The 15,843-nt window shown below is 38.6% G+C and overlaps 1 protein-coding gene across 2 annotated transcripts; it reads right to left on the bottom strand.

The window, feature by feature from the left end:
• Window positions 1-2,198: 2,198 nt before the first annotated feature.
• Window positions 2,199-14,752, bottom strand: LOC143753455 (somatostatin receptor type 5). 2 transcript variants are annotated; one of them, XM_077245774.1, is made up of 4 exons: window positions 14,539-14,752; window positions 11,234-12,362; window positions 2,979-6,628; window positions 2,199-2,662 (listed from the first exon to the last, which is right to left on the bottom strand). In XM_077245774.1, exons 2-3 carry the CDS (start codon window positions 12,353-12,355, stop codon window positions 6,545-6,547), a joined length of 1,206 nt encoding a protein of 401 aa, XP_077101889.1. In that variant the 5' UTR covers window positions 12,356-12,362; window positions 14,539-14,752; the 3' UTR covers window positions 2,199-2,662; window positions 2,979-6,544. The 2 variants fall into 2 exon arrangements, with proteins under 2 accessions (XP_077101889.1, XP_077101888.1); XM_077245773.1 differs by having other exon boundaries at window positions 2,979-6,405; window positions 14,539-14,731.
• Window positions 14,753-15,843: the final 1,091 nt, after the last annotated feature.

Consider the following 15,843-nt stretch of genomic DNA (forward strand, 5'->3'; position numbering starts at 1 on the left):
TACGACAATCCTGGAACATTTATAGCCTCTTCCATTTGACACAAAATGACTTTTCAGATAAGAGTATACTGTTGCAGAGTGAGTTCTCCTGAAGACACTTGAGATATGGAAACAGTGAAAGCCTGTGATGACAGGGTGGAGTGAAAACGAATCTTTTTATCCTCCCTAGGCAGCTGAAAGTAGAATGAGGGAATGTAAAGCGGGAATTGATTTAGGAATAGAGAGGTGTGGGAGGGAGTGTAATTTAATCAAAGGTTGAAAACTTGGTTGAGGTGGAACAGAGGAGTAGATGAGAGAAAAGATGGGAAGTTGAAGTCTGTGGATGAGATGAGATCTGATCTGAAGCAAAAGCAGTTCATACACAATGACTCAAACAAGACTGGGAGCCAGGTTTTATTTTAACCTTTGATTATTTTTTAACTAGCCCTTTATAGTGTGATGTTGCCTCTTGGCAATATAACTAAATTTGGCATGATGCAAAAAAATAAAAATACAAGAGTTATTTACTGCTTTTGCATAGCCTACAAACATAATTAGTAATGAAAACGAGTTTCAAAGTGCAAGATTAAAAAAAAACGATACCGTTGTCCTCCCCATGTAAATGACAAAAACGTGAATTTTTGAAAACGGCGAGCGCGCGCGTATAACATGTTCAGTCTATAGGCGAGTAGTGTTTCTCTACAAACTGACATCGCCATCTACTGGCTTGGCATGAATAATACAGCGGTTTTCTTGGATCCGTGTGAACGGAAATCAATTTTGACAACGTTATAATCTGTACGCGAAATTAAAAGGAAAAACTATTAAATTTTTACTTCTAATGTAGCGCTCAGCACCACACGTCCAAATGAACAATAACAAAGTATCTGTAGTTTTAAAGAGCAAACAGGAAGATTTTCTGTGCTCTTTTATAGACCTCGTGTAGCCTCGTCCATTTTTGTATTTAAGCCAAGATCTTACGGATTTATGAAGAGTCTTCCCGGTCTACGCACATTTGTTAACTGTACAATAAGTAAATCCACTTCACCAGATAATTACTCTTTGACAGCGATGCCATAGAAATACCAAGCTGCTGCAGAAATGTAAGTTCAAACACAAAATTACTTCTATATCCTTTTTTTTTCTTAGCTTGACAGCATAAGTGCACAAGCGGCGTGGCTCGTGTCTCACACAAGATCCTTACATACTCAAAACAACCCTGTTAAAAGATTAAGATTAATGCTGAAAATGCTCTTTTTAAAGTTTCACACATCTCATCTGCTGCTTCGTATTCATACAAATTTACAATTAGCGCGAACAGCCGTTGCTCAGATATATTACATTTCGTGCAAATAGTATTTTACTTCTATTACACTTTTATCAGTGTAAATAGTAAGCGTATTGACTGATATTTATAAAGAATTTTGGCTACCACTATTTACACAGTATAACTTTTTATTATTGTAAATAGATGCTGCCCTTATTTACATACTGAAAACATTTACATTATACAGTAAATACATATACACATAGTTACATAGATACATGGTATATTAAAATTACATACATTTTCAAGGCTTCAATGGTAAAATTGGATCAATAGTATCAGAAACGTTGCTGTATTAGCCTTAAAAAAAATTTTTTTTCAAAAAAACATTGACAGTATGGTGAAATACCCAGATCGTGTCAATGGAGGAAAGCCAACGGACATGAAATTTTTATAGTTTGTGAAACTTGAAGACTGTAAACACAAAAATACATTTTCATGTATGTAAGTTTATTCTATGACAGGAGCCTGCATTAATGGATTTGTATTAGGCCCCATACAACACCTTCAAGATTGATTAATCACATAGTGGTTCAAAAAGGTCACGTCAACTTATGAGCAAATATGGTCGATTTTAAATTGCGTACTTCGAGGAGGTCCTGCGTGAGCCAAGTAACTGTCATTGAGATGAATGGAAAATCTAACAGACTAACTCTCTCCAGATATGAAAGACCTCCTTGAATGTAGCACCATATTTCTAGAGTAAAACATGAATTTTCAAAACAACATCCATGTTATTTTCTGCCAGATGAAAACGTCATGTTTATTGGTAAGCAAAAATGCCTTTTGATAAGATACATTTGCAAAAGCAGAATATATAACTTCAGATTTCAGACTTTAAAAAGATGACACAAAAAATAATGAAAGATACAATCAGAGTAGATGGCTCATGTATACTAATATTTTTTATTTAGACAAAAACATAGTATATGTACAACATAAATAGGTTTCTCAGTCTGGTGATTGATTTCAGGTGTATTATTATAATGGCATCAGCTGTTTGTTGTTCAAACACACTCCTAATCTCTGCAATGTGCCATCAATATAGATTTCTGATATTGAGTAGTTTTTAACATTTTAGAGTGCAATATATGATTATAAGTCTCTTTTTCAGGGAACTGTGTCATTTGTGTGCTTTGCTTGTCTTGTCTTTGCTTTACATATTACAAAATTTAAAAATATATTATACATATTTAAATGTTTTTTCCTTGTCTTAAAATAGCTTGAATGTAACTAGTTGTCTCATTTAGTCTATAAATATGCAAATGAGCCCCGCCTCCACTCACTCACTCCAGCTCAGAGATCCACTTGTTGACGATCACACGTTGATCTGATTGCTGTGACGTCAGAAACACCCTTGCCTCATTTAGTATACGCGGTTCTATGAATATGCAAATGAGCCCCGCCTCCACTCACTCACAACAGGCTTGTTCGACTTGAACCGGCGCTGCACAGACCGATCGGTTGATGACATCAAAGTCATCGCTTTGCGATTAGAGAGCGACGAATCCTTATGCTTTTGAATCGCTCTCGCGGTACTTTGATGTCATCAACCGATCGGTCTGTGCAGCGCCGGTTCAAGTCGAACAAGCCTATTAGCTCAGAGATCCACTCGTTGACGATCACACGTTGATCTGATTGGTTACAAGGTAGTTTGTGACGTCAGAAACACCAGCGATTTCAAACCGTGTTTTTGAGACTGTATTTGGTTTACTGCAGTTTTAAGGAGAAAACACTCAGCAATGGTGTTGACTTATGAATTTACATATGGTTTGTCTTAAAGTATATTAAAAACACCACATAGACCTAAAATTAAAAGCTTTTTTTCACCAGTGGGGGACTTTAAAAATTAAAGTCAAATTGTCCTTATTTATCTGTCATGTTTTCTGCATTTACCCAGAAAATGAAGCGTTTTGGGGGGGGGGGATTTGGACACATTTCTAAACTTTCCCACACAAATGTCACAGATCTCTGATGAAGATCCAGAAACAAATGCATAATAAAAAGTGAGTAATTCTTAAAAATTAATAATAATAACAACTACATAGCAAAAAATGGCATTTGCTCAGCATCTTCTTCAGCAGAGTGATTTGTTAATGCGTCATTCACAGTTTGACGGCGCTGACTCTTGTCTAAAACAGCTCCAACAAGTCTAGAAACAAAAATCTTTGGGTTTAATAAAAGAAGCGGGTATTAATTGTAATTGTAAAGTTTACATCAGAGGCACATTTAGCATTAACAAAGCATTGCACATTCTTTATAGCTTTTATGAACAGCTGAATATACATGCCGACACGCAGAACAAATAACAAACGGCCGCTGTAACACAAAGAAGATATTTGTAACTGAGGCCTTAAAGCCTTAAAAAGTGAGACCATTTTACATCAAACACCAAAGGAAATGACTGCTTGAGATCTGCTATGATAATATGTGTTGGCGTGAAACTGGCAGCAACTTTACAATATCATTACATAGTGAAATTAAGTCATATGAATAATTATAAGCATTTGAAAATGAAGCACATGAACAGAAATAATCCCCACCAGTAAAACGATGAGGGGAAGTAGCTGAACAACAAAGAAAGCAAACAACAGAAATCACCAGCTTGTGTCTCAACGGACTCTGCTGACACCTCATATTTTCTCGATAGTTTGATCGGGGACAAGAAAAGGCACTTTGCTACATTTGGCAGAGGGTAGAGGCCAGTTTAAACATGTCAATACGCATCAGGAAACGCCATCTTGACCCTTAAACTCGACAACCGTTGAACACCACACCCTAAAGTACTTCAAAATCCCAGATTCCCAAACCCCACGGACATGTGAACGCTCGAAACGTCCAGAAGCAATCTTTCACATCTCATTCTACCTGTCATAGCGAGTCCCCAGATGAGGGAAGGGAAGTTTCTGCCCAGTGTGTCAAGGGTCAACAGCTGACTTACATCCATTCTCTTGATGCGTCCAACTATTATGGTGTAGAGTTGCTGACCCCCGGAAGAAGAGGTGTAAAAAAGAGGTAAAAAACAACACTGTTTGCCTTGCAGATGTTCAGTTTTCAACAAAGAACTCGACCTACATGAAAAAATCGTGCTTAGCAAAGCTAGCATTTGTTTGGCAGGTGTGCGATTATCAACAGAGAGGATCATTTACTGTGCTTTACACACACCTCTCTCTGAAAACCAATGTTATTTTACTATCATTGATATAATGCGCCTGGGCCGTTTACAGCTGTAATTAAGATGTGTTTTGGTCGATCGGATCACAAGTAGACGAGGGAGACCCATTCCCGTTCACACCTGGTGTTTTAATCCGTCTCTTTTGTCCACTTTCAAACACTTCTGTCCTGATTTCATCGAGGGGAGGGTCTATGGGCAGGTAAATGTGTGTGTTTTCAGGTCTTTCGATCTAATGGATGAAATAAGCTCTCACTATTAACATATGAATGCGACCGGAGAGACTGAAACACACGGAGATCTTCAGCTTTAGTTTCTGCTCTGACAGACGCAAGATCAGCCGAACACTGCGAGTGTGTGTTACATGAGAAAACATTGTGCTTGATACGTTTTTCATCTTCAAACCAAACTTGAGTCTCCAGCCGATAAAGTTTAAATCCCGTCTGGCTAGAGCTCTTCCCATAATGTTCACGCATTAGATCAGTAGACGGAGAGAAGACGGTCTTTTGTGGCTGTTTGAACACATTCGATCACATGAGTGTTTACACTACGAAAGCAATCCGGTTGAAAGTGGACAAGCTCAAAACATTTTGGACCCTGTTTACACCTTTAGTGTCGTCCACTTGTGATCCGATCGACCAAAACGCATCTTAATACCAGTAGTAAACAGGGCCTAAGATAAATTTTGGTCTGCTTAAAAGGGAAGGTTTATCATTGACTGGATGCCACCATGTTAGTGTGACATCATACAATTCGCAGAATCAGAGTTTTAGATATCAGTACGAGTTTCCAAGTATTTAGTCAAACCTCTTGGAGATCTGTTGTCCTTTTCCAAGTTGAATGGAAGGCAGTATATCAGTCTGTGTTTGTGAAGGACGCTGGGACACGCTGAGATTTTCGCAATCAGCTCTGGCAGGTAAATGTAATACTTTTCCTGTGTGTGTACGTTTTTATTTTCCTCTTCACATCAATCATTAATTTGATCGTAAAGGAGAAAGAGTACAAGGTGATTGCGCGTTTGATGCTGGAAATCGATTGAAAGTTTTTGCTTTAGAGTGTGTGTGTGTGTGTGTGTGTGTGTGTGTGTGTGTGTGTGTGTGTGTGTGTGTGTGTGTGTGTGTGTGTGTGTGTGTGTGTGTGTGTGTGTGTGTGTGTGTGTGTGTGTGTGTGTGTGTGTGTGTGTGTGAGAAGCAACATTCATCATCTCTAAATCCCCTTCGCTTGCGTCTGAAAACTTGTCTCTCTTCTAAATCCCTCTTCTGTTTTCACATCCTTTTTTAAAACTGTGTTTAAAAGTGGGGCCCAAAAGTCTAAGACCATGGTGAAAATCTGGGATTCCACATGTAATTTAAAACAGAAAATAAACAGAATGTGTTTGGGTTTTTAAAAAATGTAAACAAAGAAACACTATGACATAAAATAAGGAACTATTTCAGACTTGGCACCATTTATTTGTAACTCACTAATCAAATAAGCGCATTCTGTGACATTGATCATGTGACATTTCCTCTGAATAGCTTCCTCTTAAATCATGAATTGCTATGCTAGTATTATATTTTGTGTTTAAAGGATTTGTATTCAACTCTAAAAATGTGAAATAGATTTTCACTAGTGGTCTCAAACTAAATGGCTCATTTCTCATTTCTAACTGTTGAAATACTTCCAAGCTGAAAAATTCCATATAGAATTTTCAATGATTTTTCCCAGGTTTCCCACTGCCGTGAAGACCCTGGTGTTTCCAGCACACATGGCACCCTCCGCCCAAAACAAAGTATCCTGGCATTGTTCGAGTGGTCTGCAGGGGTCACAGGTCCCGACTGGAGCTGGGCGTGGAGCTGACGGGCACCGGGTGGAGACTGAGCTCTGCTGCGCGGGAATGTGGAGTCGCTGGGACGTTTGGGGGCGTGACTTGAGGCTGAGGCCACACCTTCCACAACAACGCAGAAGAAGAGACAGGCGGACAGACAGACATATCGAAGGGATGGACAGAGAGACGATAAGACAATAGAGCACAGAAAAGGAGACGGAATAAAGATGAAAAGGACAGACAGAGAGAGAAACAGCATTTAGAGTGTGGACTGGCCAATGATCTGGGGTCTTGCAGGCTGAGGGCTCTCAGATGCACTCAAGCAAGACTCTAACTGCAGATCCTGCAGAAACACAGAACAGGTCAGACAGTGGCACATCTGCACTGTGTGTGTGTGTGTGTGTGTGTGTGTGTGTGTGTGTGTGTGTGTGTGTGTGTGTGTGTGTGTGTGTGTGTGTGTATGTGTGTGTTTGTGTGCCTACTTAACTATATTTTGGGGACAAATTAGTACCCAGAAGAGACCAAAACCTGACAAAATCTCCAAAAACCTCCCTTTAGGGACGTCCCCATTTGTAAATCTGGTATAAAAATAAAGTAATTAAAGGTTTTTTAAAAATGTAAAAATGCAGAAAGTTTTGTGGGATGGGTAGGTTTAGAGGTCGGGTTAGTGTAAGGGGACAGAATATACAGTTTAAAAACCATTATGTCTATGGAATGTCCCCAATTAGATAGCTAAGTAAACGTGTGTGTGTGTGTGTGTGTGTGTGTGTGTGTGTGTGTGTGTGTGTGTGTGTGTGTGTGTGTGTGTGTGTGTGTGTGTGTGTGTGTGTGTGTGTGTGTGTGTGTGTGTGTGTGGTTAATTATGTTAATTTGCACTTTCCCAGCTAACAAAAATAAGTTCTGAGAATGCTTTGCTACATTCCCATTAAGTTATGAAAACGTAATTTCGGAATGTTCTCTGAAAGTTCAAACGTTTTTTTCTTGGTTATGCGAACATTCCATTTTTGTGGGAAAGTTACTTTTGAATGTTCTCTGAACATTCTGAAATAAGCAGTACCATTTCTTTTTTTTAAATCGCTAAACGAACATCTATTTCAGAAAAAAGTACCACGAATTATGTATAAATAATGTTTTGAGAACATTATCAAAGACCAGATAACTATGAAAGAACATTCTATTAATGTTACTGAAAGAATGTTTGTTCATAACCTTGACAGAACGTTCCCTGTTAGCTGGGTTAAAAATTCAGAAATTAAAAAAGCTAATAATTATAAATTCTGCCATTATTTATTTCAAAACATGCTTGGAGTTTCTTCAGCATTTCTCCATTTGTGTTGCACAGAGCAAACAACAGCATGTGTCGGTTTTGAAACAACACCATGGTGTGTAGATAATGGCAGAATTACATCTTTAGGTGAACTCTTTCTTTAAATTGCACAACAATCAACCCTTCGTTTTCCCCAACATATGCACCCATTTACATGTTTGCCCTTTTTTCTTTCTTCCTGTTTCTCATTCTGTAGAATAACATGTTCTTACTGCTGCACAATGTGGTTTTAATTCAGCTTTGGTCTGAGATTCCCTGCTGGTTCTCCATAAAACTGTAAGAGCGAGAGAGAGAAATAACCCTTTTCCAGCAGAATGCTGGGATCTGTGAACAGCAATTAGAGCTGGCCTGCTTTCCCACTGACAAAATATTAAATCTATAACAAATAATCTAATAATATCATATAAATAAATCTATATATATATATTTTTAGATATATATTCAATTTATAGATATGTTCAAATAAAAATAAAAAAATTCACACACACAGTTGCCAGAGTAGCTGTGTAGCTTGACAAAAATAGGCACAATTATCCATAAAATTATACTTCCGCTTTGTTTTTTTTATAACGTGAGCGATGCACTTTTTGTTTTGTGCCAGAACGATTTGTTGTTCTGAAAACTTCAGCGGCGATGATTGATTCCTGGTTCGAGACCAGCAGGTTTAAGGGTTTATCGTCGAGCCAATTTTTCTGCTGTGTAAACATCCAGAATGAGCCCAATTGGTTTCCGTCTCCAGCAGTGGTGGAAAAGGGCTAAAAGAGAGAGCGAGTGAATGTGTGTCTGGTGTCTCCACCAATCAGATTCAAGATCCGTCAAAGCAGGGAACGCCACAGAGAGACATTAGATCTGTGGATGCAGTAATGGCTTAAAGGGACCGGCTTTTTCTCATTGATCCTAGATCTGATGCAAGACATTCTTCAGTCTGCTTTGATTTCCCCAATGAATGAACCATGGGATCGTCTGATCTCACTCTCGTTATACATTCACATTTCTACACACACATACTTGTATTCCCTCATGGTCCTTTTGGTCAAGCCGAACTATAACAGATTTCATCATCTCTTCTAGTAGGGCCGAGCAATATGATACCAGGGAAAAAAGTGTGTATATTGACTATTTTAAAAACAACTTCAAGTGTGGTTGATCCAATCACAATATTTTCAAACATATATCGTAAAATGTTTGAAGAATTATCTCTTGTTTGGCGTCCATGAAAATATAAATGACTTTTTTATTGATAAATGATTACATTTAATGATTTTAATTAATTATCCACAAAAAAGTGTGCGTAATAATGTCAAATAACAATGTGGTAGTTCTGGTTGTTTAACCATTTTATTTGTTGAAATTCCAACAAAAATAAATACAGGTCAGAAATTTGGCCTGTTTCTTTTATATTATTTAGAATAGTTCTGAAGGCATAAAACAATAAAATAACACATATTGTAGTATTATGTAGTGACAAACTATTTTGATTGGAAGTTTTATTGTTATTTCTACTATAAGTGTGATATGAAAAGAAACATTGATGTAAGATTTTGGTCTGCCCTTTCTTTCTTTTTCTTTCACACAGATCCTAATATACACGGACATTGGGAATGTTTATTGGGAACATACGAGTAGTGTTCTCCCTAAGGGCACTAAGGGGGTTATGACTGATGGACAGGAAGACGCACACATACACACATACACACACACACACTCTAACAATCTCTCTCTCCTTTAACTGCCCACTAAAATCAATTTCAGTGAGATTGTCTCTTTGGGGAGTGAGGAAGGAGCAACATGTTGGCAGCTGTATCGAATGTGAAATTCTCAACATATTTGTAATCTACAGAGAATTCACAAACACAGCAGCGAAGGGCCAAAAAAACATTGCCCTAACTGTACTGTTGTTACTCTTCTTCTAGAAAACAGCTTAAAGGACTAGTTCACCAAAAAGTAACAATTCTGTCATTCTTTTCCTCACCCTCATGCTGTTAAACAATCCAATCTAGATCTAGAGCGATCCTAATTAGATCATATGACTTAGTATGTCCTCTGAATGGGTTTTGGGAGATTTTTTTGGGGGAGATTTTTGTCCTTTTTGGTCACAGTAGCATGACGTGAAATTTATGCTAAAAATCTCACTTGTTTCACAGAAGAAAGACAGTCCTACAGATTTGAAATTACATAAACGCGAGTAAATATTGACAGGATTTTAATTTTTGGGTGAACTATGCCTTAAACAACAAACTCAAGATAACTTTTGGTAACACTTTACAATAAGCTCCTACTAGTAAATATGCATTTACTAACAATGAGCAGTGCATTTGTTACAGAATTTCTAATCTTTGTTAATGTTCATTTATAAAACAACTGTTCACTGTTAGTTCATGTCAGATTCATTCCATTAAATAATATTAAATCTTTGATCAAACTGACTCCTTGCAGCGACTTCTCTGATGTGTTTACTGGCGCGAGGGCGGGGCAATCTGTCACTCGCATGAGATCGACCAATAGCAAACCACAACCATCCAATCAATTTCTCAAGGCAAAACATGACAAAATAAAGTCATGCCCTACATTTTTTTCTTGTTCGAGAAGCCGTTGCACTCAGATATGTCACAATAGGGAAGAAAAAACTATCACAACTTCCGTTTCATGCTGACTTTAACTAACGTAAAAAAATTGAATCTTATTGAAAAGTGTTACCGAACTTTCAGGATTTAAAACAACTAGCACATCAGACAAATGCAAACAACAGAATGTCTAAGACTGAAGATATCATTGTTCTAGCAATATAATCAGGACTTGACATTAACTGGTTTTCCAAAGTTACTAGCCACGCAGCATTTTCACTGGCCACAATTTTGACGTCGATACCACTGGGAAAAACTGCCATATAGATATTTTTAATACTATCTCATAATTTGGCAGCAGGTATATTAGGCTGCTGTCACTTTAAGACCTGACGCACGGATCCATTATACTGTTACACAAAACTGACTGTGTTTACCTGAATACTCACCAAAACCGGCATTTTGACAATATTTTGTGTGTATGTGAATGTTTTCGGATAATAAGCAGCAAAAAAGACCTCAATTTAGTACTACAAAGCGACTTGGTTATATTTGGGTGTGATCACAAAATCTCCGGGAATTACCTGCGTAAAATTATGCACAATACGCGCAATCCGACGCCGAAATTCAAACCCTGTTACGGCGACAATATTCATCCGGAGCAAATCAAACGAGCGAGTGAGGGGAGGCGGGTTTGTGTGCAACTCGCTGTCGGAGAGATGAGAGAGTGAGAAAGCGCAGCTGGTATCGTGTATCTATCATGCTGAAAATCAGCATTGGAAGCGTTTCAGATATTTCAGTATTGATATGTATCGAAAAATCGATATTTTTGACAACACTACATTGCACTTAGTTTATTATTTCAGATCCCTTTTTAAAAGACTACAATTGAAAAACGTAATAAAAATTACTAAAATTCAACCCGCCAAATTGGCTAGTAGTAGTGACTGCATTACAAGCCACTGCTGAAACACCGCATTGTTAATGTCAAGCTCTGAATATACACGTTCAACAAATTCATTAAACGATGTGTGATGTGCTTTCAGAGTGACTGTACCTGGCTGCCCTGTACGTGTCCATTACAGTCATTGTTCCGAGGTGTCAGGAAGGAGTCGTGGGTCGTCGTTTTCTCTGTCCGCGGCAAACTGGGATCACCATCCTCCACGCCATTCGTCTTGCGCACGCACAGGACCTTCCTGAAGCTCTGCTTGAAGTTGTCGGACAGGAACCCGTAAAGCAGCGGATTGGCACAGCTGTTGGCGTACGACAGGATGACGGCGAAGAAGTACACCCCTACCATCACGCTGTTCTCCGGGAGTATGAACACCAGGTTTACGATGTTAATGATGTAGAACGGCAGCCAGCAGAGGACGAACACCACCACGATTATCACCACCATGCGGGTCACCTTCCGTTCGGAGCGCCTGCGCTTGGTAAATCCCGCTCGCGCACCGGACGACTTCACCTTGACTACGATGAGAAGGTAACACATGCAGATGACCAGCAGGGGGCCGAAGAATCCGAGCGTTGCCGTGTAGAGTATGAACGCCGTCGACCAAACGTCTCGTGGCTCCGGCCAACTCATGTTGCATGAGTTAAACATGTCCTGAACGTCAGAGAATATCACCACGGGAAGAACGACGACGAACGAAAATGCCCACACAGCCGCGCTAACTGCTTTAGCTACTCGTGGCCGGCGCCACCTAGTGGAGCGGATAGGATGCACGACTGCTAAATAGCGATCGATGCTCATCACTGTCAAACAGAAGATGCTCGTGAATTGATTTAGCGAGTCTGCCGTCATTACAACACGACACAGGAATGAACCGAACGGCCAGTAGGAGAGTACGTTTTGCGTCGTTAGGAAAGGGAGGCCCAAAATATACAGCTCATCGGCCACGGCGAGGTTTAAAATGTAGATGTTCGTAACCGTTTTCATCTTTGCGTAGCGCAAAACGACGTAGATAGCCAGAGTGTTGCCGGTAAGTCCAACGATAAACACGGTGAATGATATGACCGCGGTAACCATCGTGCTGCTCCCTTGGAAAGGCATGCTTTGATCTGACACATTCCCGGTGTAATTCCCAACTGGAGTTCCTGAAAATCCCAGTCCAGTGGAAGAGGAGTTATGATCCCCTGGGATGAACCCCGTCCACCCGGATTGGTTAAATGACCCCATTCTGGATCTGGAATGGAGAGAGGGATATAAAAGGGTCAGAAACAACAAGTCTTAAGTTGGAAAAGGGGAGAGTGACTGGGTGGAAATGGAAGAGAGTATAATGAAGCTCAGTGGCAGGCTACATAGTGTCTCTTTATGTTTGTATGTGTTTGTCAGAGGGATTGAATATGGCTTGTGTATATTGAATGTGCTTGTTTTACAGTGAGAGATCAGAGAGACTGAATCCGTGCAGATGATCACACCTCAGCTATAAAGATCAGAGCCAAAACTGCAAACCCACACAAGGAGACTGAAGTGACACAACGCATGCATGCATGCATCTCTCTCTATTTCTCTGTCGCTCCCTGTCTCCTGTTTTCTTCCTCTCCTAAGAGCTGCATAGAGGCAGAGCGCATTTTACCCACACCACCACTGAGAAAACTATATAAAAAAGACTCCCTATTCAAACACATTTGATTAAACTCAACAGCTCATTAAAAGAAACTCCAAGACCTGAAATGGATGTCAAAAAAAGAGACATCCAAAATGCTTGAGGACTATAGGGGTTTATAATCACTTGATATCTAGTGGACCGAATAAGCTTTTTCAAGCTATTGTACAAAGGCAAAACACAGGTAACTATTGTTAGTTTTTTTGCAGCAATTGCATTGAAAATTGCATTTTTATTGATTCTGGTATTTCTATTAGTCCAGAGATCAATATTTTCACAGTCCTTTTTCTCTGAATTTTAGCACAGATAAGTCAAAACTGTCTGTCACAGCACAGATCATAGTCTTAGAGACTTGACTTAATTTCAGTCAACCTGAAACTAAATTTTATATCCCTTCCACTATGTATCAAATCTCTGTCGCTGTGGGGTTTTTAGTCAACAGTCCATTTACACAAATTATCTAGCAGAGTTTGTTAAAATAGTTGAAAACTAATTTAATTAAATCACAGACCATATTTGTAAATCCTCAAAAAATATAATAATTGTCAACAAAATAAAACCACAATGACATGCATACAGACAAGAGTCAACTATTTGTTGAAAGTAGAAAGTTTGAACTGTATTCTTTTCGAGGGGATGGGCAAGGTTGGGGCAACTTGTCACACACTGTAAATATAATTAGTTAGACTTACTTTTAAAAAAGCATGCAAACCAATTGCCTTAAAAATATATAATAATATAAATTAAGTTCCAAGTGCCCAACCAAAGGGAACACTGATCACAATAATGGTGAAAATCTACATAAATTTACGAAGTCAGCTTTTGTGAGTCAACATTCAAGATGACTTTGGGAAATTAGTGAATGCACCTTTAGAACGATAACCGCAGAAGTGGAGGAATTGAGTGTAAAGTCTATTAAGAATTGCCCCGCCACAAAAAACATTTTTGTTGTTTTTGACAAAATAGCACTCAAACCAATCAATTAATCTGAACTTGGGTTGTCTGAGTAAACAAGGCATCCAGATTACTAGATTTTGACAATTAGCTAAGTTAAGACATTAAGTAAAGTTAACTAAAAAGTGTGTGTTAGAACAACCTTTCGATTTTACAGTGCATGTCTTAAATGCACTTATACAATTTATGTATTTTATTTTGAATAATACACATAATTTATGTATACGTATTTTGTGTAGACCTACGCTGGACCTCGACTCACAACATTTGCCCGCAGAACAAACGAGGAAAAAACGCACTTATCTTTTATGGTCTTTTCACTTATGAAACCTCAACTGGATCTGTATTACTACAAACATTTTCTTTCAAAACATCTGCTTCCACCATGATAGGCTATAAACCAAAGACAGTAAGAAGAACGGGGCCGTGCCGGTTTTTCTCGCGTGGTTGCATTCTTCAGAGACATTATTTATGATTATTGTTTAGAAATAACACTTTTGAAAACTGCGTGGAAACAAAAAAAAATCAAATTTCAGGCAGTGATACTCGGCTGTGGTGAGGTTAAAACAGAACATTATTCGTCAATTCTAAAGAAATTTAGAAGCACTGCCCTCAAAGTGTAAACGAACACAGTCCTGCAGTAAATTCAGAATATTCTTACAATTATGACTACAAGATTCCTTAACTTGTATATTTTTTATTGTTGTTGCTGTTGTTTTTTTTTTGTTTTGTTGTTTTTTTGCTCAAATGAACTTAAATCAAAACCTCACCATAAACAAAAATGTTCCTCTGGGCTTACCTGAGTAGTAACCTATGTATCAGTAAAACGCAGGGAGGCGTGGAACATCCCACAAAGGAGACGAGAAGAGTAGTTCAAAATAACAAACACTTAAAAACATTGTTGAATCTGTCAGCGACAGTATCTGTTAAATTAGCCACAGATCAAGCTCGCTCCAGTCCACACCAGTGTTGAGCTCGCGACAGGTGATGGCATCTGGTGCCAGACTCACTCTGAGATAGAACTAAACCGAGAGAGAGAGAGAGAGAGAGAGAGAGAGAGAGAGAGAGAGAGAGAGAGAGAATGCGCGCGATCGCAGTTTAGTCGCAATCCTGCAGTCAGTGCGCCGTGCGCGCGCTCCAGTCACATTAGGTATCAATCCCACACAGATATAATTCTTTAAATCACAACATGATAACATACACAACCTTTGCCCATATGCTAATTTAAGGAAATAATAAGAGATTGATATTTATATAATCTGTGAAAACTTGTAAACTGCAAACACAAAATTACTGTTTATTGCGTTCAAGCTTTTTGGTATTGTGAAATTTTCATGGCAATTAATTACATTGTCTTTCCAAATGTTCATTACTACACTGTGAAAAATTATATGGTCAAAACGTTTTGACAACATGTGTTTTTACATTGCTTTAACTCATCAAAATAAAGTCATACATTTTCAACCTTTTTATGTATTAAAAGATTCAACTAATTTTTAGGTCAATTTATAGCCAAGTTGATTGTACTTAAAAATTGAAGGCAGCAACTTTTTTTTAACAGTGTATTATGGGTTCCAACTTTTACTTTTGAGTTTGTAGAGTGTCAAAATGCAGGAAATCTTTAAAAAAAGTAGCGAAAAATAATTCTTATTTCTCTTTTTTGACCTTTTCTTGACAGGTTTTGTGAGATTCACCCCTCTATGCATCTCTCAGAAGTGCCAACAATGTGGCACTTCCAATATGAACTAGCTTTATCCATTAAAATAAATGGCACGGCCCACATGGAGACCTGAGAAAGGTTTGATTCTTGACATGATCTGGAGGTAGATGTGACTTTAACGAGCTTAAAGTAACTCGTAAGAAAGAGGTGCGAGACGAGTTGAGGCGTACGGCTCACAGGTGTCACCCTCCAAACCTGACATCTGTACTGAGGCTGTTTGACACTGAACCCTCATTATAATTCACTTCTCTGCGGGAAACAGAGGGTGTGTTTCAATCAGCGCCCTATTTCAGTAATCAGGGAGTCAGCCATTTACACCCAAAAATGAAAATTATCCCATATTTACTCCCCCTCAAGCCATCCTAGGTGATTATGACCTTTTTC

This window comes from Siphateles boraxobius, unplaced genomic scaffold, assembly GCF_051911475.1.
Source record: "Siphateles boraxobius isolate OS27281-9 unplaced genomic scaffold, OSU_SipBor_1 29, whole genome shotgun sequence".
In the NCBI taxonomy this organism is placed as follows: domain Eukaryota; kingdom Metazoa; phylum Chordata; class Actinopteri; order Cypriniformes; family Leuciscidae; genus Siphateles; species Siphateles boraxobius.

Bases quoted from the DNA above. Each gene is read 5' to 3' on its own strand.
- LOC143753455 (XM_077245773.1), bottom strand. From the start codon at position 12,355: ATGGGGTCATTTAACCAATCCGGGTGGACGGGGTTCATCCCAGGGGAT. The intron at 6,406-11,233 runs GTACAGTCACTC...TTGTTGTGGAAG, and splicing joins GACACGTACAGGGCAGCCAG to GTGTGGCCTCAGCCTCAAGT.